Source organism: Nomascus leucogenys, chromosome 9 (genome assembly GCF_006542625.1).
Source record: "Nomascus leucogenys isolate Asia chromosome 9, Asia_NLE_v1, whole genome shotgun sequence".
Taxonomy (NCBI): domain Eukaryota; kingdom Metazoa; phylum Chordata; class Mammalia; order Primates; family Hylobatidae; genus Nomascus; species Nomascus leucogenys.
Genome location: NC_044389.1, coordinates 82,768,570 through 82,789,335, shown reverse-complemented (window position 1 = coordinate 82,789,335; position 20,766 = coordinate 82,768,570). Strand labels below are relative to the sequence as shown.

General features: G+C 36.4%; 1 protein-coding gene across 2 annotated transcripts in view; it reads left to right on the top strand.

The window, feature by feature from the left end:
* EMCN (endomucin) overlaps positions 1–20,439 on the top strand; it is a 124,758-nt gene extending 104,319 nt beyond the window's left edge. For both annotated transcript variants that reach the window (XM_030819168.1, XM_030819169.1), the window contains 2 exons: positions 5,459–5,532; positions 17,395–20,439. In XM_030819168.1, coding sequence (XP_030675028.1) covers positions 5,459–5,493 — 35 coding nt within the window. In that variant the 3' untranslated portion in view covers positions 5,494–5,532; positions 17,395–20,439. The remainder of the gene's footprint in view (positions 1–5,458; positions 5,533–17,394) is intronic.
* The last annotated feature ends 327 nt before the right edge of the window (positions 20,440–20,766 follow it).

Below are 20,766 nucleotides of genomic sequence, written 5' to 3'. Positions count from 1 at the left end.
TGAAACATAAACAAAAGGCCTAACTTCTTTAGAAATAGCCAATTACTGTCAATAAATGTAAAATTCTCCCATGAAGGAAAGAAAAATCGTACCAATTTGATAAGATTATTGGACTATGTGGCCTTTAGAGGTTGCTTTCTATAGATGTGTGGATGTGTAGATGGCTGGAGGCATTTCCTATTCTGCAGGAGTGGCAGAAAGATCACAAAATTTGTTAACAAGTTTTTAAATTATTGCTGTTGTTTTGTTTCATTTTGGTGCTGGCTATGTAGTCACATATGGTCAAAACGGCAAAAAAACTGGTCATCAGTTAAAATGTAAATCATGTAAATGTATATCATTTATATACATTTAATTGAGCCTCTCCATAAAGGTAAAATATAATATTCTATTGATATAATGTGAATTTTTCCAGTTTCTTAGGTATATTCATTTGATTGGAATTGTAAAAGTCTTTCAAAATATAGGTATGATTTGTGTCAAGAACAATGAAAAAATGTGATGCTAGATAGCTTTTCAAAATTAAAATCATGGATTTTTCTTTGTTTTGAGTAGATCAGACATTTAAACCATTGACATCACAAAACAGATCAATTAAAAGCAATTATTAGTTTTATAAAATAATCTGGCCAGGAGCTGTGGCTCACGCCTGTAATCCCAGCACTTTGGGAGGCTGAGGCGGGCAGATCACCTGAGGTCAGGAGTTCAAGACCAGCCTGGCCAACATGGCGAAACTCTGTCACTACTAAAAAATACAAAAATTAGCTGGGCATGGTGGCGCATGCCTGTAATCCCAGCTACCCTGGAGGCTGAGGCAAGAGAAATGCTGGAACCCAGCGGGTAGAAGCTGCAAGATCGTGCCATGGCACTCCAGCCCGGGTGACAGAGGAATGAGATTTCATTAAAAAAAATAAATAAATAAAAATATAAAAAACCATGTGGGTCTAATTTAAATATCATGTTACATTAATACATTTACAATATCCAATTCCCCAATTGAATAAGCTATATTATAAATATTTCTGGTGGCTCAAAATAATTTTGTAAAACAGAAAACTATAAATATTGTCCCAAATCAAGAGCAAGATACTAAAGGCTGAAAGTGTTCTCAATTTCATGCATAAATTCAAACTAGAACAAACGGCAAGAGGCAAACAGAAGATTTGAAGAGCAAGAACAGCTGAAGCCTGCACAGGAATGCTGAAATCCCTCACATGAGCCATCTTATTTTAGGAGAGATCTCCTTTGCTCTTGCATCTCTTCCACTCTTTAATATACATATTTCCTTTATTCCCATACTATACTTTCTCTCAGGAGGAACCATCTGAAGGGGGCAAAGAAGCAAAATGTACCCATAGAGTGGTTAGAAGCCACTCACAGTTTTCTCCTGGCTATTCACCAGCCTTTACTAAGTAGCCAGGCCTATTCTACCAGGTCAGGGAAAAGGGCAAAAAAAAAAAAAAAGTGCTCAAGCAGGCTAAACGTGAACCAGTCCTGAGTAAGCACATGAGAGATCATAAGCGTGACTACATGATTTATCAAGAAAAGACCTCAGAATCTGCCTGTGGCTTGCAAGCAGGCATCACATATACTCCAAACACTCTGCAGTCATGTTGGCTCTCCAAGTGGTGAGTTAGGGTGCCAGACATACCTGGAAGTGCTCTGTGTAGAAGCTCCTGGCTCTCCTTGTGAGGAGGGCACTGGGATCAGTTTTCTACCACCCATTTCTGCCAAAGACATGGGACAACTGACACTAGAATCATGACTTCCAGCAGGGGGAAAACCTCAGAGAACCTTGTGTTTCTTGGTTGCAAATGTAATAGCAGACTCTAAGGCCTGGGGAAAATTCTATGTAGGCTCTCTCCCACTCTTGTGGTGACCATAGCAGTAAGTGGAATAGACAGTGGCAGACTAGTTAAATAGACCCTTAGCCCACCTAACTTCCTTTTCTTCAAAAATAACTTGTCAGGTCACAAGTCTAAGAGGGAGATACTATCATGGAAATAGTAAGATATATTCTCAGGTACTTTTATTTCTGCCAACTTCAATTTAGAAATTATATTGCTTTTAGCAAAATAACCATTCAAAGGGCAACCCAGATGATTACCATGGAAAATATCTGGTGATAGGGCAACACTGAAATTGATGATTCAGAGTAGACTTCAGTAGCCCAGAATTTATCATCTAAAATATAATGCTATCCAAATGCTCCTTGTGCTACCACAATTTTTATTAAAGTCTATCATTAACAGAACTTGGTGGCTCCCCAAACACTAGCAAACAAATTTCTTCCCACTGCATTTCAAAATGTATTCAAATATCTTTTCTTTATAACACTATGCTCACTCCACTCAAGAGAAGTTACATTACTAAAATTATTTTTACTTCAGTAACTTCTCTTGCCTAATACTGACATCTTTCCTAAAAAATAAGTAGAAAAAAAAAACTTAAATGGTTAGGTTTGATATAAGTTCACAAGCTTAACTCAATTTTTCTACTGCTGCCTATATAAAAATTTTTAGAAATTTTTAAAATACAGAAAACAATTGATAGAACAAATATCTGACCACCAGCTACTCAGAATTGATGACTGTTACAATTTACTTCATTTGTTTCAAGACCTAAGAAATACAATGTTAATTAATGAGCATAGATGGGTAAAACAATGAAATTTGAGCTTCAGTGATCATAAAAATTATTTGAATCTGTCATTACTTCAGTATGGAAACCCTGGACTTTTTACTATGATACAGGCCAATAAACAATGTTTCCAAGGAAACAGCCCTCTGCAGCAACCCACTTTTAGGGAAAATGCCAGTGGATGCCAAATCTTCTGGTTTTCTAGAAACCTCAATGAGCCACAGTTAAAGTTCTGGTCATTTTCTCCTGGGAAGAGAGTTCTTTGACCCCAAATCCCTCTTTTTCAATTAGGTCATGGAGTAAGTAATATGGTTGATGTTCATCCATCCATACTCCCTGCTTCCTTTAAATATATTCTTCATTGAATAAGGTCTTCTGCTGAAATTGTAACTCATACGTGTTTAAATTTGGAACTCTCTTAAATGTAAAAGAGAAAACTTACTAAGGTATAACAAGAAGATGCTTTCAGGAAAAAAATGAGCATCAAATGTTGCAGATCAAGGAGTCCTTTATAAGAACATATAAGCTACTTATCAGCTTTAGTAAGTGATCCTGTCAGGTTAAACATCACCATGATTGACTAAAAAATGTATGTGTGACATGTGTTTTAAAGGTGATTCTTATTTATGTCATCTCAGACATTTAATACACATTATCTCACTTTTAATATGTCAGGTCATATAAATTATAAAGAAAAACCTTGAAATTAGAAATATATGACTCTATGGAAGAAGAAAAACATTGTATCACTAAACTTAGCTTCAAGGCGTCGGTTGATTTTGAACCATTTAGAGTAAGAAAAATCAGATCTGAATTCATTAGAATATTCCTCTGCTTAGAAGACTCTGATAAGTAATAATCTAAGATTAAGTTCAAACACCTTAGGATGTCTGCAACACCTTCCATGATGTGCCTGCCTTCTCTAGCTCAGTTTTGAAAGCACTTGATATACAATAATAATGCATATTTCTCAGACTTCATTCATTCCCTTCCGTGTCCCCTGTCTCTGTCTGAACCCAGCTTTCTAGAAGGAGGAGAGAGTCTCTTGCTCTCCTTTGTCACGTACAATTCCCCCTCTAATGGTAATTACATATGATTAATATGTCATTAGCAAACTAACTAATTAGTATGCTATGGCAATTACTCATTAAGTGCATAGTCATCTTTGTTTGCTTATTTATTTTTACAAATAAAAGTTCATTAACAACAAAAAATGAACCACAGAGTAAAAATGAACAAAACATTCACAGATTTATAAAGCCATATGTAGAATCCTCTTCTGTCCTCAGCCCTTCAATATTTGTCTCATTCTCTGCATTTCCACCAAAGTTTCCTTCACTGTTTCAACTGCAAATGGTCTTTCCCTCATCTTAACATGTTGTTAATTTGGCAAATTAACATATATTACTGCCTTATAATATTTCCTCATGGCTGAAACTACCATTTTAATATTTGACCAGAGTATGCATAATGAAAAATAGAAAAAATCAGAGAATAAAAAAGAATTTAAAACTACCCATGAAACAACCTTCATGCAACCACTACTGGCATTTGACATATTTCCCTCTGGATGTTTTTTTTTTTCACTAGATATGTGTGTGGGTTGTTTTCTTTTACTATAAATATCATTATTCTTGTTACTGATATCATATTGTTATTAAATTTTTCTCAAAATTTCTAGTCTGTGAATTAGACAGACCTTGAGGAAGAATATTAAGAATTGTAAAGATTTTCAATGACTTGCTTTGCATGACTTCTGGCAGATGCTAGGGGATGAATCAATATTTATTGTATTTACTTCTCATTCCAGTACTTCATAGCCGTGGGTTCCAAGCAGGTGCTGTGTCTTTTGCAAAACGAACAATAGTTAGCAAAAGATTGCCTTGGAGCAGGCGCTGGGGGTGCTGCAGAACTATGCCCAGCATTTCTCAGAGGATAGAAGCAAAGGAGATCTTGAAGAGGAGTCTTGAATTTGTTCTCCTCAGAGCTCTCTGGCACTCTTTATTATTGCTGTGATGGTACAAGTAACAGGTGACATCCTCAGAGTCCCCAGAGGACAGATATCCTAACAACTGGCAGATAAAAGCTGGAGCAAAATGATGAGAATTATTCTAAAAGCTGGAGATTTTGACCTATATTGTTTTTATATTGTGAGACTGATGTTGATACTCGATTCTACCTGAAGGACACAAGTAATGCGAAATATATTGGTCATGAATCCAGTGGCATGTGAAGAATACTTGGGGCCTCTCAGCTTGCCACCATCCTAGGTTAATATTTCTCTGTATATTGGATGGTGGAATAGCACTGGGATTTTGAGTAATGGCACCTGCGCTGCTCTGTGTATCACCCAAGTGTTCATATTGGCCTATAAATTCATTTTCACAAAACCCTCACTGAATTATTTAAACAGAAGGACCCTAGAATGTCTTCCTGATAAAATGGCACTTTAAATACATGACATGGGCTTGCTTAGGCAGAGCCAGCTCATGTAACAAGCAAAAATCAATACTCATTCCCCAGGGTTTCTCTAATGTTATCATCTCCCAGCTCACATCTCCCACCCCCACTGCCCCCGACCTATCCCACCCAGGACTTCATATTGCTACTTTGAAGTGAAAACAGATGGTGTCTGGGAAAAGCTCATGTATTTTGGTGACTAATTTCTAGACAATACCAACAGGCAAATGGTGGCTGTAATGACATTCTTGCAGGAAAGTTGAACTTTCCTTGAAAAACAGAAAAAAGCCAGGAAACTTTATTTTCATCCTTACTCAGTCTCTGAGCTTATAGATCAAAACACATCTTCTGTTCTCAGGTGAACACTCTGCACAAGGAAAAACCAAGAACTGACAGCTTGAGGAATTCTCTCCACACCTAGGCAATAATTATGTAAGTTTCCCAATTTCATTCACAGAGACAATCATTAATATCTGTTTTGTTAGCCTGGTGCAGCTCAGATTGTTTTTAAAGAATTTCAAAAGCTGAAAAGTTAATGGTTTGTGTCAGTGCAATGATCATTGTCCATTTGTCTAAAAACAAACTCTAACAAAAATTGCCAAAAACTGAATGACCTGGTGGTTGTAGATGATTTGTCCAATTCTCTTGCCTATCTAAGGAATGATGCAATTTGCTCTTTCTGCCTGTTGTTAATGTTTCCTTGTAAATTCAGTCTGCCTACCTAGGTCAGTAAGCACAGACTAACTGTGGCACTTAGGCTTCTGTTGCTAACAAAGACTGGCAGGATTCAAGTGACAGTGCTTGCAAATTTGCAGTTTATTGCAAGAAAATGATAAAATATAGAAACTGCATTAAAGTAAAGATGTGTAAAGAGTCAGCCATAGGCTGGCTCAGGGAAATGGGTTCAGAGAAGCTAAGTGAAGGGTCCAATTGCCCTTTCTCTGTAAGGACCATAACAGAATACATTTTCTCTCTGGGTCCAGAAACCATGGATGTGCGGAAAAAACACCTCCAACAAGATGACCTAAAATTCGGTTTCAGCCAGGTTTCCTTTTACCCAGCTGGTCCTGTAGACATAGTCTTGCTGTGTAACCAGCAAGCGACAGAGCCCTCCAGATATCTTGACAAAACCAGATACAAATGATCAATCTCACTACAATAATTGTGAATCAATAAAAAATGGAAATTTCTTAAAAGTATGTTCCATGTCAAGACCAGGAGTAAGTTCAAGGCAGGTACATTTCTTATTTTAGTAAACAGCTCAGGCCAGTGTTAAACCTGCTTTGGAATTAACTCTCCCAGTTGGTATGGGATTGCCTTTTACTTTCCTATAACTGAGTAAGGAAATGCTCTTCTGACTTTAATTTAATTGTTACAAGAAGTATCGATTAAGTGCTGTCACTTAGCTTTTGAGGTTTTATAAAACTTGCAGAAGAATCTGCCCTTTGGCAACTAACAATAAAAAATAAAATAAAATAAAATAAATACATGTCCACAATTGGCCTGACCACAATGATAGTCACTCTAGGTAAAGTGTCCAAGATGAGAAATACTGTATTCATTGCCTATGTCTACTGCCTAACTACTAACACTGTGCTGTCACAGACACTCAGAAATTTCTTGTAGAATAAATGGTGCCTGCTATGCTTGTCTGGCCAGTAGCAGAAGACAGAGACAGAGGAGTGCCATCCAAACATATGTGTCAGTATCAGAATTCTATCCCTCTCTAGCCGGTAATTAGGGCTGGATTAGGAATCTTGGAATTTGTGCATGTCCAGCATGCTGCAGTGCCCTACGGAAAACGAGGCAAGACTGCCTTCCCCTGCCCTCCTGCTCTTCACCAGTCATGATCCCCGAGCTTGGGCCTGCAATACAACCACCTTTCCCCAGCTGACTATTCTAATTGGCAGTGGCTCTGAGTGGCATGCCAAGGTCCCTGCCCCTGCTGCCACCAAGCTGGGGAGAGAGAAAAAATCCTAAGCTTGTCTCAGGCCTGCAGTGCACAGTCTGGGAATGCTAAGCTGAGATCTATGACCAGCACTTGAGTGGGAGAGGATCACACACTCTCAGAGCACTGACGGGGAGCATGGCTACAAATGTGAGGAAACACAGAGGGGCTGCACGGCTGGGTAAGAGCCTATCTATCAGCCATTATGTTTAAGCACCATCTATTGAATTGCAAACCAAACTTCAACACCAAAAATACTTTGGTAATATACTCCTCTGTAAAACCAAAGACAAGAACTCAACTGCAAATAAAGACCCTGCACAAAGCCTCAGCCCTCTGAAAACATAGAGAAATGAAACCAACTGACTATACTCAAATTACACTGCAATTAAAGAAACATCAGCCCACATAGGTGAGAAAGAACCAGCTCAAGAACTCCTGAAACTCCAAAAGCCAGATTGCTTCCTTACCTCCAAATGACTGAACTAGCTGCTCTGCAGTGATTCTTAACCAGAATAAAATGGATGAAATTACAGAAATAGAATTCAGAATCTGGATGGCAATGAAAATCATTGAGAATCAGAAGATTGAAACCCATTCCAAGGAATCTAAGGAATTTAATAAAACTATACAGGGAATGAAAGATGAAATAGCCATTTTAAGAAAGAACAATACTGATTTGATAGAGCTGAAAAACTCACCACAAGAATTTCATAACGCATCGGAAGTATTAACAGCAGAATAGACCAAGTCAAGGAAAGAATCTCAGAACTCAAAGACTAGTTCTTCACATTAACATAGTCAGATAAAAATAAAGAAAATAGAATTTTCAAAAATGAACAAATCTCCAAGAAACACGAGATTACGTAAAGAGACAAAACTTATGACTCACTGGCATCCCTGAAAGACAGGGAGAGAAAGCAAGCAATTTGGAAAACATATTTGAGGATACTGTCCATGAAAATGTCCCCAACTTAGCTAGAGAGGTTGATATTCAAATTCAAGAAATTCAGAGAACCCCGGCAAGATACTATGTAAGACACCCATCCCCAAGACACGCAGTCATCAGATCCTCCAAGGTCAATGTGAAAAGAAAAATAAGAAAAATATTAAAGGTAGCTAGGGAGATTGGGCAGGTCACCTACAAAGGGTACCCCATCAGTGGCTAACACTGGACCTTTCAGCCAAAACTCTTCAAGCCAGAAGAGACTGGGGACCTATATTCAGCATCCTTAAAGAAAAGAAATTCCAACAAAGAATTTCATATCCAGCCAAAATAGACCCCATAAGCAAAGGAGAAATAAAATCCTTTTCAGACAAGCAAATACTAAGGGAATTCATTACCACCAGACCTGCTTTTCAAGAGGTTCATAGGGCCTACTGAATATGGAAATGAAGGACCATTACTGGCTACTACAAAAACACACTAAAGTACATATTGACGCTATAAAGCGAAAACACAATCATGTCTACATAACGCCAGGTAACAATAGAATGACAGGATCAAATCCACACATATTAATATTAACCTTGAATGGTAGTGGGCTAAACACTCCACTTAAAAGGAATAAAGTGGCAAATTGGATAAAGAAGCAAGACCCAAATGTATGCTGTCTTTAAGAGACTCATCTCACATTCAAGGACATGTATAGGCTCAGAGTAACGGGATGGAGAAAGATTTATCAAGCAAATAGAAAACAAACAAACAAAAAAGAGCAGGGGTTGCTATTCTTATTTCAGACAAAACAGACTTTAAACCAAAAATGATCAAAAAGGACAAAGAAAGGCAGTGATAAAGGGTTCAACTCAACAAAAAGACTTAACTATCCTAAATTTATGCACCCAACACTAGAGCACCTACATTTATAAAACACATTATTTTAGTCTTACAGAGAGACTTAGGTAACCACACAATAATAGTAGATTTCAACACTCCACTGATGATATTGGAGAGATCATCAAGACAGATTACTAACAAAGATGTTTGGGACCTACATTTGACAATTGACAAAATAGAACTAACATGCATCTACAGAAAAGTCCACTCAACAAAAGCAGAATGTAAATCCTTCTCATCCATGCATGACACATACTCTAAAATTGACTCATGCTCAGCCAGAAAACAATTCTCAATAATTTCAAAAAAACCAAAATCATACCAACCACATTCTCAGACCACAGCACAATAAGAATAGAAATCAATACCAAGAAGATTTTTAAAAACCCTACAATTAAACGGAAATTAAACAAGCTGCTCCTGAATGACTTTTGTGTAAACAATGAAATTAAAGCAGAAATCATGAAGTTCTTTAAAACTAATGAAAGCAAAGATACAACATACCAGAATCTCTGAGATACAGCCTCAATAGTGTTAAGATGAAAGTTAGTAGCACTAAATGTCCACATCAAACAATTAGAAAGATCTCAAATTGACAATCTAACATCACACCTAGAGGAACTAAACAAATAAGAACAAACTAATCCCACAGGTAGCAAAAGAAAAATAACCAAAATCAGAGATGAATTGAGTGAAACGGAGATGATAATAACTATGCAAAAGATCAACAAAACCAAAAGTTTGTCTTTTTGAAGAATAAATAAGACTGATAGACTGTTAGCTAGACTAAAAAAGAAAAAAGAGAGAAGATCTAAATAAACACTATCAGAAATGATAGTGGATATTACCACTGACTCCACAGAAATACAAAAAACAAACAAACAAACAAACAAAAAATCCAGAGACTATTACAAACATCTCTATGTACCCAAACCAGAAAAACTAAAAGAAATAGATAAATTCCTGGAAAAATACAACCTCCCAAAATTGAACCAGGAATAAATTGAAACCCTGAACAGACCAATAATGCATTCCAAAATTGAATCAGTAACAGAAAATACCTACCAACCAGAAAAAGCCCTGGACCAGACAGATTCACAGCTGAATTCTACCAGATGTGTAAGGAAGAGCTGGTACCCATCCTACTGGATCAGTTCCAAAAAATTGAGAAGAAACTCCTCCCTAACTCTTTCTATGTGGCTAACATCACACTGATACCATGAAACCTGCAGAAACACAATGAACAAAGAAAACTTCAGGCCAATATCTCTGATGCACATAGATGCAAAAGTTCTCAACAAAATACTAGTAAACTGAACCCAGAAGCATGTCATAAAGCTAATCCACCATGATCAAGAAAGCTTCATCCTGAGATGCAAGGTTGATTCAACATACACAAATCAATAAGTGTAATTCATTACAAAAACAGAACTCAAAACAAAAATTGCATGATCATCTTAATAAACGCAGTCAGAAAAGGCTTGTGATAAAATTTAACATCTTTTCATGTTAAAAACCCTCAAAAATCTAGGCATTGAAGAAACATACCTCAAAATGATAAGATCCATCTATAACAAACCCATAACCAACATCAGACTGAATGGGAAAAAGCATCTGAAAGCGTTCCTGGGAAAACTGTAACAAAACATGGATGCCCACTCTCACCACTCATATTCACATGGTACTGGGAGTCGTAGCCAGGACAGTCAGTCAAGAGAAGAAATAAAAGGCATTCAAATAGGAAGAGAAGAAGTCAAACTATCTGTCTTCATATATTATATGATTCTATACCTAGAAAACCCCATAATCTCTTCCCAAAGGCTCCTAGCTCTGACAAACAACTTCAGCAAAGTTTTGGGATACAAAATCAATGTACAAAATTCAGTAGCATTTCTATACACCAACAACATCCAAGCTGAGAGACAAATCAAGAATGCAATCCCATTCATGGGAGCCACGAAAAGAATAAAATACCTAGGAATATAGTTAACCAGGGAGGCAAAAGATCTCTATAATGAGAAGTACAAAACACTGTCAAAAGAAATCAGAAATGACATGAACCAATGGAAAAATATTCCATGCTCATGGATTGGAAGAATCAATATTGTTAAAAAAGGCCATACTCTTTGAAGCAATCTACAGAGTCAATGTTATTCTCTATCAAACTACCAGTGACATTTTTCACAGAATTAGAAAAAAGCTATTCTGAAATTCATCTGGATCCAAAAGAGAGCCCAAATAGCTAAAGCAATCCTAAGCAAAAAGAACAAAGCTGGAGGCATTACATTACCCAACTTCAAGTGATACTACAAGGTTACAGTAACTAGTACTGTATGATACTGGTACAAAAACAGGCACATAGATCAATGAAGCAAGTTAGAGATTACTGAAATAATGCCACACACATACAACTTCAAATGATGCTACGAGGCTACAGTAACTAGTACAGTAAGATACTGGTACAAAAACAGACACATAGATCAATGAAACAAGTTAGAGAACTCTGAAATAATGCCACACACATATAACCATGTCATCTTCAACAAAGCTGACAATAACAAGCAATGGGGAAAGGACTTTCTATTCAAGGAATAGTGCTGGGATAAATGGCTAGCCATAGGCAGAAGATTAAAACTGGATCCTTACCTTTTATCATATACAAAAATCAACTAAGATGGATTAAAGACTTGAATGTAAAACAAAAACTATAAAATCTCTAGAAGAATACCTAGGAAATACCATTCTGGGCATCAGTCTTCATGAGGAAGACTTCAAAAGCAATTGCAACAAAAACAAAAACTAACAAGACCTAGCTAAACTAAAGAGCTTCTGCACAGCCTAAGAAACTATCAACAGAGTAAACAGATGACTTACAAAATGGAAGAAAATATTCATGAACTATGCATCTAAGAAAGGCATAATATCCAGAATCTACAAGGAACTTAAACAAATGAAAGAGTAAAAAAAAACCCCATTAAAAAATGGGCAAAGGACATGAATGCACACTTCTCAAAAGAAGACATACACAGGGCCAACAAGCATATGCAAAAGTGCCTAATATCACTAATGATTTGGGAAATGCAAATCAAAACCGTAATGAGATGCCATCTCATATCAGTCAGAATGGGACCATTAAAAAGTCAAGAAGTCACAGATGCTGGCCAGGTTGTAGAGAAAAGGGAATGCTTATACACTGCTAGTGAGAATGTAAATTACTTCAATCACTGTGGAAACAACCTGGAGATTTCTCAAAGAACTTAAAATAGAACTACCATTCAACCCAGCAGTCCCATTACTAGATATAGACCAAAGAAATACAAATTGTTTTACTACCAAATCACATGCACATGTATGTTCATCACACCACTCTTTACAATAAGAGACATGGAGTGAACCCAGATGCCCACCAACGTAGATGACCATCAGTGGTGGACTAGATAAAGAAAATGTGGTACGCATACACTATGGAATACTATGCAGCCATATAAGAGAGCCAGATTGTTTCTTTTGCAACAACATGGATGAACCTGGAATCCATTATTCTAAGTGAAGTTACGGAAAAGCAGAAAAGCAAATACTGTATCTTCTCATTTCTAATGGGGTGCCAAGCACTGAATGCACAAAGCAGGGAACAATAGACACCAGGACCTACTTGAAGTGAGAGGGTAGAATGAGAATGAGTATTGAGAAACCACCTATTTGGTATTATGCTAATTACCTGGGTGACAAAATTGTCTGAACGCCAAACCCCTATGACATGCAATTGTCCATGTAACCAACCTCCAGAGGTACCCCTTGAAACTAAAATAAAAGTTTTAAAGGAAAAAAAGGAATCTGGAAGTTGGTCCATCCTATGCAATGGACACTTTCAGGTGCAAAGTTTGAGAAGCCGAGGATGAGATACGTTGTCCAGCCCTAGCTGATATATGGAAACCTTCCTTCCTGCTTGCTATGGTTGCTTTGCAACCCAGTAGCTAGTAAAGGGCTGTTTTTTAAATTACCAAAATGCTCAAATATTAGTAACTAATTGTCCAACTTGGAGAAAGCAAGTCTTCTGTAGTTGGAAAAAAAAAGAAGAAAGAAAAGGTGTATAGAAGGCAAGGAACAGTGTTGATCTTCGAACCAGCTTAATAAAAGTAACTTTGTTCAACTCTCATTCCTTTCCATTTTTGTACTTTAAAAAATATTCCTAGCCTCAGATTCCAAGGCTTTTGATTTGAAAAGCTAAATAACTTTTATTGCTCCTCTTTGTAATTTTGGAATTATATAATGACGTTCTGAAGAGTAAAGATCAGAAAGTAATGAGAAGAAACAAGTTTGACATCTTTCAATTCTATTGTCTGTCTCACTTTTTTCTTTAAGATATTTCTATCACTGTACTTTGAATTTAATAACCAAAGAGTAACTACTGTCTAGGTTGTCAACTTGAAATTAGATATCAACTTGGAGATTTAGAATATAGAGAAATGAATTCATCAAACCTAGAAGATTTCAGGAAAGAAGTTAAAAAGTCTTGAACCCTCGTGCAAGAGCAAACAGTAATACAGAAATAATCATCTATGTTAAAAATTTCCATATCAAAACAAGATTTTAGATATATTTAATGCTTGTTGCTTCATATATTGATCATCTATTTTGTGCACAGTATTATGTTTAATGTGATTCGGCAGGGCAGACAGGAATTTTGAAACATTTATGAGGTACAAACCTTGCCTTCTGCAAAGCTTTACCTCGTGGGAGCATGAAATCATGTACGAAAGTGGTAGCAAATATGTAGAAGCAGCTTAAATTTTTAATGATATGGAAATTATAAAATAAATTATACTTTGCACAATGACATTATATAATGAGTAAAAATAATTCTCGAAATAATTTTTAATAACATGAAAGCATGTCTAAGATATAAAATTAAAAGGGAAAAACAACAATTTTAGAATTGAACAGATAGCCATTTAACTGTTCTATGATCAACTCTGCACTGTTGTCAAGGAAGAATCTGCTGCTACCTGGTTGCTCCCTCACCAGTAGGTCTCATCTTCCTTCTGTTCCAAGACACCTTGGAAGACTGAAGAGTGAAGGGGGTTTCAGACCAGTGAAGAAATGTGGTGTTAGAAAGTCTGGTAGCTTGGATGAAAGTCCATTCCCACAGACCCTCAGCAATGTGGATTGTTAGCTATTTCCATTTTTCTCCAAGATACAATTCCCTGGTACTTCTGTAATGTTCTAAATGGTGCCCTGATAATCTAAGAGTATCTTTGTGAACTTCCAGAAGAGCTTAACATGTTTTTAAATTATTTTTCTTTCATTTTAAAATGAAATAACACAAGCTAAAAGGAAAACATCATAAATAAAGGAGATTTACAGTTGCCTCTCTGTATTCACAGAGGTGGAAGATTGATTTCAAAAGGCCTGGAGATACCAAAATCTGTGGTTGTTGAAGTCCCTGATGTAAATAAAACTGCATAGTATTTGCATATAACCTACACGAATTCTTTCATGTAGTACTTTAAACTATCTCTAGATTACTTGTAATACCTAATACAATGTAAACGCTATATAAATAGTTGTTATACTATATTTTGATTTGTATTATTTTTTATTAATGTATTGTTCATTTTTACTGTTTCTGAATATTTTTAATTCACATCTGGTTGAATCTGTGGACATAGAACCCACAGATATGGAAGTCCAACTGTATATTATGATTGTACTTTATAACCCTGAATGAATTTCTTAATAATGCTCTACACTGGGTTCCACATCTATAAAACCAAGACAAAATGATCGTTTCTCCTATGGCCATTCTGATCGTTTATAAATTGTTGTCAGTAGTGTTAAAGAAACCTATCATGAAATCTTATTATAAAATAGCCATTTATTCCTTATAAAAACCACAAATATACGAAAATTTAGGTTGTGAGAGATTCAGTGACTATTCAGTCCTGTACCATTATTATTGAAGCCAACACACTAATTTCAGAGGGATTATAATGTTGTAAAAAAAAGCAAAGACTGATATTGGTATGGACGTAAAGAATCATTAATGAAGCAAGATTTATTTTTTGAGAAAGATTGTCAATGTGAAATGCATGCTGATGAAACTAGAGTTTGTTCTTATTTAGGTTGCTGATCTTTGAGAAAATAATTGAAACCGTATCAATCATGAGCATTATCCTATTAGCACAAATGCAGATGTTTATCAGTTGAACTATGCTACAAACTCTTGACTTCACTTGTAAACTCATCTATGGAGGAGTATGGCTCAGTTGAACAAAAAGTGACTGAGACCTTACTCCTTGTCAAGTACTAGCCCAGATATAAACAGGGTTTGTCATGGTTGCAGTTCTCAAGGAGCTTATAGAAGTGGAAAGAAACACACATAAGAAAAATAATTTTAGTATAATATAGTAAATGATAACATAGTGTTATGTAAAGACAGACATGATACAGTGAAGTTTAACGGCAAATTTCTTAGAGATGGTATTTGAGCTAAAACTTACAGAAGGAGAAAAAAAAAAAAGTGCCCTAGGTGAAAAGAGGAAAGATTTTCCAGGCACAGAGAATAGCATGTACAAACAGGAAAAGAATTGTGAAACTGAATGGTATATGAAAGAAATCATAAAACTTTAAAAGTTGTTATAGCAATCTGATACTGCTGCAACATTCATGTTATTGTATTTTTTTTAAATGTCTGTTTGTAGCTGATTAGATATTGTTAGAAACCAACATTGTCCTTCACTATAAACGGCTTGAGAAGCGTTGACCTCTGGCTGGGAAACAAGGCTTAAGAAGTAAAGAGTACTAGATCACAGGAAGCCTTGTTTCACAAGGTAAATCATGAAGGACTGCACGAGGCTAGAATGAAGTACTAACTTTCTTCATTCACTAATGACATCAAAAGTCCTTTATCCACAAAGAAGGGAACAACAGACACCAGGGACTTCTTGAGGGTAGAGGGTGGGAGGAGGGTGAGGATTGAAAAAATACTATGCTTATTACATGGGTAAAACAATCTGTACAAAAAAACCCCATGACATGCAGTTAACCTATATAACAAACCTGTATACATATACCCATGAACCTAAAATAAAAGTTTAAAAAAAAGAAGATAAAAATTAAAAAAGAAGTCATTTATCATTCTGAGGAACCCCTCACTTGACCTTGCATATAAAATATGCCTAAAAAACTAGTTCAATAATTAAAGGAGAGGCCTTGTCTGCAATCATCCTTCTAATCATGGTACTTAAGCTACACCATGCTCTAGCATGTGCTCCACCACCTAGCAGCCACAAATACTCTGGGAAGAAGTCACGGATATCCTGTTCCACAATCCTTTTCCTATCCTAAGACTTGACATGGATACCTGTAGCTGCTACCCGCAGGCCATGGCAGCCAACGTCCAGCTTTCCCCCATGTAAAGCAATAGTTCAGCCATCCCTATCAAAGGACTTGCCTTCACCAACCAAACCAGGAAAGAGTTGGTTACAGGTCTCCGCCACTAGTACCACTCCCCACACCCCACCACACACACCATATCATGCTCTCCCCAGAACCTAGCAAACCACCAACACTGCCATCAGCAACACACCACCACCTAATCTCTGCCAGTTTGGGCCACTGCCCTTTTCCTACTTGGGACACAGAAGTCTCCATCTCTTGCTCTTTTATAGACTAATACTGAAAGTTGTTCCTGCACTGCAGAGAAAAATGCAAAATACTAAACCAAAGGCTTGGCTATCTTTCCTATGAAGAAGTGGCAAATGGTATTCATTCATTCTTTCTTCTGATGCCTATTCATTCTTCTCCCTGATGAGTAGACAGCAGCAAAGCTTTAAAGTTGCCCATAAATTTCTTAATTACTCACATTGTCACCCCAAGCAACAGATCTTGAACTGTATCCCATTAGTGATAGGGTACGGTTAAGGACTTTAATTAGAAGAGGAATATGAGATTTGTGCTTGATAGATACCAGTGTGTGTTTAATGTGGAAGATTCATTCAAGAAGAACACGACCAGAAGCAGAGAAGTCAGAGGCTATTGCAATATTCCACTGGAAAAAGATAAAGGCTTAAGCTAGGGAGCTGCAGTATGGAGGAAGATGAAGAAGCAGAATCGAATAGAGAAAAATGTCTGGAGGTTAAAAATTTCATGATGTGGTGATTGGCCACCACATTGGATGTGGCCAACGGGGAATGAGGAAGAATAGGACTATAGACAATACCCACACTCCCAGCCTGGGTGCCTGAATGCATCATGGGGGAAATACCAAAGATTGAGATTGTGAAGTGAGGGGAACAGGTTTGGGAAAGAAAACGTGCTTTTCTTTTCAGATATGTCAAGTTTGAAGTGCTTGAGAGACAGTCAAGTGATTCTACTAGGTGGAAAAAATGGAGCTAGTGACAACCATTTCTTACTAAGAGATGGACTCCCCCAGCATCTCTGTTTCTTCTTCGCTTTCTTGGAATTTGAACCTTATTGTTGTTGTTGTTGTTGTTGTTGTTGCTCACAGGCTTAATCTTCAGCTTCTATGCACCAAGGGTGGAAAAGGAGAAAGTCCTGCAGAATCAATCCCGACTTCCATACCTGCTGCTGGCCTGTACCAGTCGTCTGTCCCAGTAAAGTGATGTCCAGCTGACATGCAATAATTTGATAGAATCAAAAAGAACCCCGGGGCTCTCCTGTCCTCTCACATTTAAAAATTCCATTACTCCATTTATAGGAGCGTTCCTAGGAAAAGGAATTTTAGGAGGGGAATTTGTGAGCAGTGAATCTGACAGCCCAGGAGGTGGGCTTGCTGATAGGCACGCCTTTCCTTAATGTTTAAAGTTTTCTGGGCCAAGAATTTTTATCCATGAAGACTTTCCTACTTTTCTCGGTGTTCTTATATTACCTACTGTTAGTATTTATTGTTTACCACTATGTTAATGCAGGGAAAATTTGCAGGTGTATTATTAAATATTAGGTAGAAATCATACCATGCTACTTTGTACATGTAAGTATTTTATTCCTGTTTTCGTGTTACTTTCAATAAACAATTACTGTACTCAATATGCTAAAAATACTATAACATGACTGTGAAAATGGCAATGTTATTGTCTTCCCATAATCATGAATATTTTTGGATGGATTATTAGAATATATGAACTCACTAATGAAAGGCATCTGTAATAAGTGAGAAAGGGACATAGGATTCACACATCAGACTCTGTTAGGGGGACAGTAAATTATCAGTTCTTTGGTCTTTCCATTTGTCATTCATACTGTGTGATGAAGATGTAAGTGTAAGGGCATTTATAACACTATACTGCATTCATTAATATAATAGGATCATGATTTTTCATTAACTCATTTGATTGATGTTATCTTCATGCATTTTTTATTTCTTTTAGAAATGTAATTATTTGTTCTAGCAATCATTGCTAAACCTCTGGTTTGTAGAAAATCAACACTTCATAAATACATAATTATGATATTATTTTTCATTATATCACCATTCTAAAAATACAATATGATTATAGCTGCCACTTCATCAGGAGCAAATTCTTCTGTTAAAAGCTAACTGATCAACCTTGACCACTTTTTTGACACATGAGATCAAAGTGTCAAGTTGGTTGAGGTTTTTTGGAAAGCTTTGGAACTAATAAGCTGCTGCTGGTGGCAGCTTTTTAGCCTATGATTATCTAAGCTGATTTTGATGCTAAATTATCTTAGTGATCTAAGGGGCAGTTTAGTGAAGATGGAATCTTGTATTTAAAATAGCCTTTTAAAATTTGTTTTGTTGTGATGTATTTTGACAACTTCCATCTTCAGGAGTTATATAATCACCTTGATTTTAGCTTCCTGCTGTTTGGACTATTTATAATTAAGGACACCAAGCAAGCATAAGCATATCTATATTTCTGACTGGTGTCTCTTTGAGAAGGATAGGAAGTAGAAAAAAAAAAAAGAAAGAAAGGAAAGGAAGAGAGGAGAGAAGAAGGCAGGGATCTCCACTATGTATGTTTTCACTTTAGAGCTGTTGTGCCCATGCTTAATTCTAATCTAGAAGTCTTTAAATGGTGAGACAGTGACTGGAGCATGCCAATCAGAGAGCATTTGTCTTCAGGAAAAAAAAAAAAAATCTGAGTTCGAGACAAGCCTGGCCAACATGTTGAAACCCCATATCTACTGAAAATACAAAAATTAGCCTGGTGTGGTGGCACACGCCTGTAGTCCCAGCTACTCTGGAGCCTGAGGCACGTGAATTGCTTGAACCCAGAAGACAGAGGTTGCAGTGAGCTGAGATGGCACCATTGCACTCCAGCCTGGGCGACACAGCAAGACTCTGACTCAAAAAAAAAAAAAAAAAAAAAAAAAGAAAGAAAGAAAGAAAGAAAAGTCCCAGCACCCCTAGATAATTTACTGAGCTCTTCAGCAAAAGCCATGTTACATACAGCATATTGCAAAGAAATGAACTCTTCTGCAATTTAAATTATAAGTAATATGTTATTTTGGATCCTAGAGAAACCATTTTCTCTACATTTCACGAGCATTGTTAAAGAAGAGTTTACAAGAATTAGGAAGAGGGAAAAATTTTAATGGTCAGAAAAGAATAAGATTTATTCTAGTTCAAGAAGCGTACACAAAGAATATGCCTTAATCTAACAGCTACAAGATTAAATCTTTCAAAAAGGTCAAAGGAGGATTGAGAAGTTTACAGAGATGTCCATGGCATTTTATATCAATCCCAAAGGTAAGGTCTGCATTTTCGTAAACCAACTTAAACTTCTGTTGAGATAGGATATTTTGTTTTCGAGCCAAAATTATCATTAATCAAATATGTTTTAATTATCTGATTTAGATGATCTACTTTGTATGCCTGGCTTACTGTAAGTTTTTATTCTGATGTACAGTTCAAACATCATTGCAACAAAGAAGTGCCTGTATTTAGATCAAAGGCAAGACTTTCTATGTGTTTGTTTTGCATGATAATATGAATATAATTTAAGTCTATCAATAGTCAAAACAGAGACAAAAGCTAATTAACTGGCACTGTTGTCACCTGAGACTAAGTAGATGTTGTTGGCTGACATACAGGCTCAGCCAGCAGAGAAAGAATTCTGAATTCCCCTTGCTGAACTGAACTATTCTATTACATACTGTTGACAAATCTGTGTGTTATTTCTTTTCTACCTACCATATTTAAATTTATGAGTATCAACCGAGGACAGAGTCAGACCTTTGACGATGAACATTCCTGATTTTTTGCCTGATTATTCTCTGTTGAGCTCTACTTGTGGTCATTCAAGATTTTATGAGGTTGAAAAGAAAAGTGAATATGGCCTTTAAAAGTTGTATTTTGAGTGACGATAGCCTCACCACTATGAAACTGTCAATTATTGCCTAATGTTAAAGATATCCATCATTGTGATTAATTAAATCTATAATGAGTATTCTTAATGGAGAATTCTTAATGGATGGATTATCCCCTGATCTTTTCTTTAAAATTTCTCCACACACACAGGACTTCTCATGTTCCAATAAATGAGTATACTCTACCCCAATTTCTAGAGAATTTGTCTTTTGGGCTTGAATATACTTGTTTTCTGTTCTAAATACTTGTTAAAGAAAAAATATTTTGATAAACAAGGGAAAATATTCATTTTGCCATCCATATTACATTCCTGAATTTGAAGTCAGAGCTTCTACCAAGGTCACCAAGAATAAGTTTAAAGCTTCCAAGAACTGTTTAAAAGTGTTTTCAAGTCTGAACAAGAATTCTGACATTTAGAAATAAGTAGGAAGATATGACTATTTAAACTCATATTTTCCTTTAAAAAAAAGAGAAATTCTAGCAAAGTGATCATGGGCAATATAATTAGTTAGTTAACACCCTATCCAA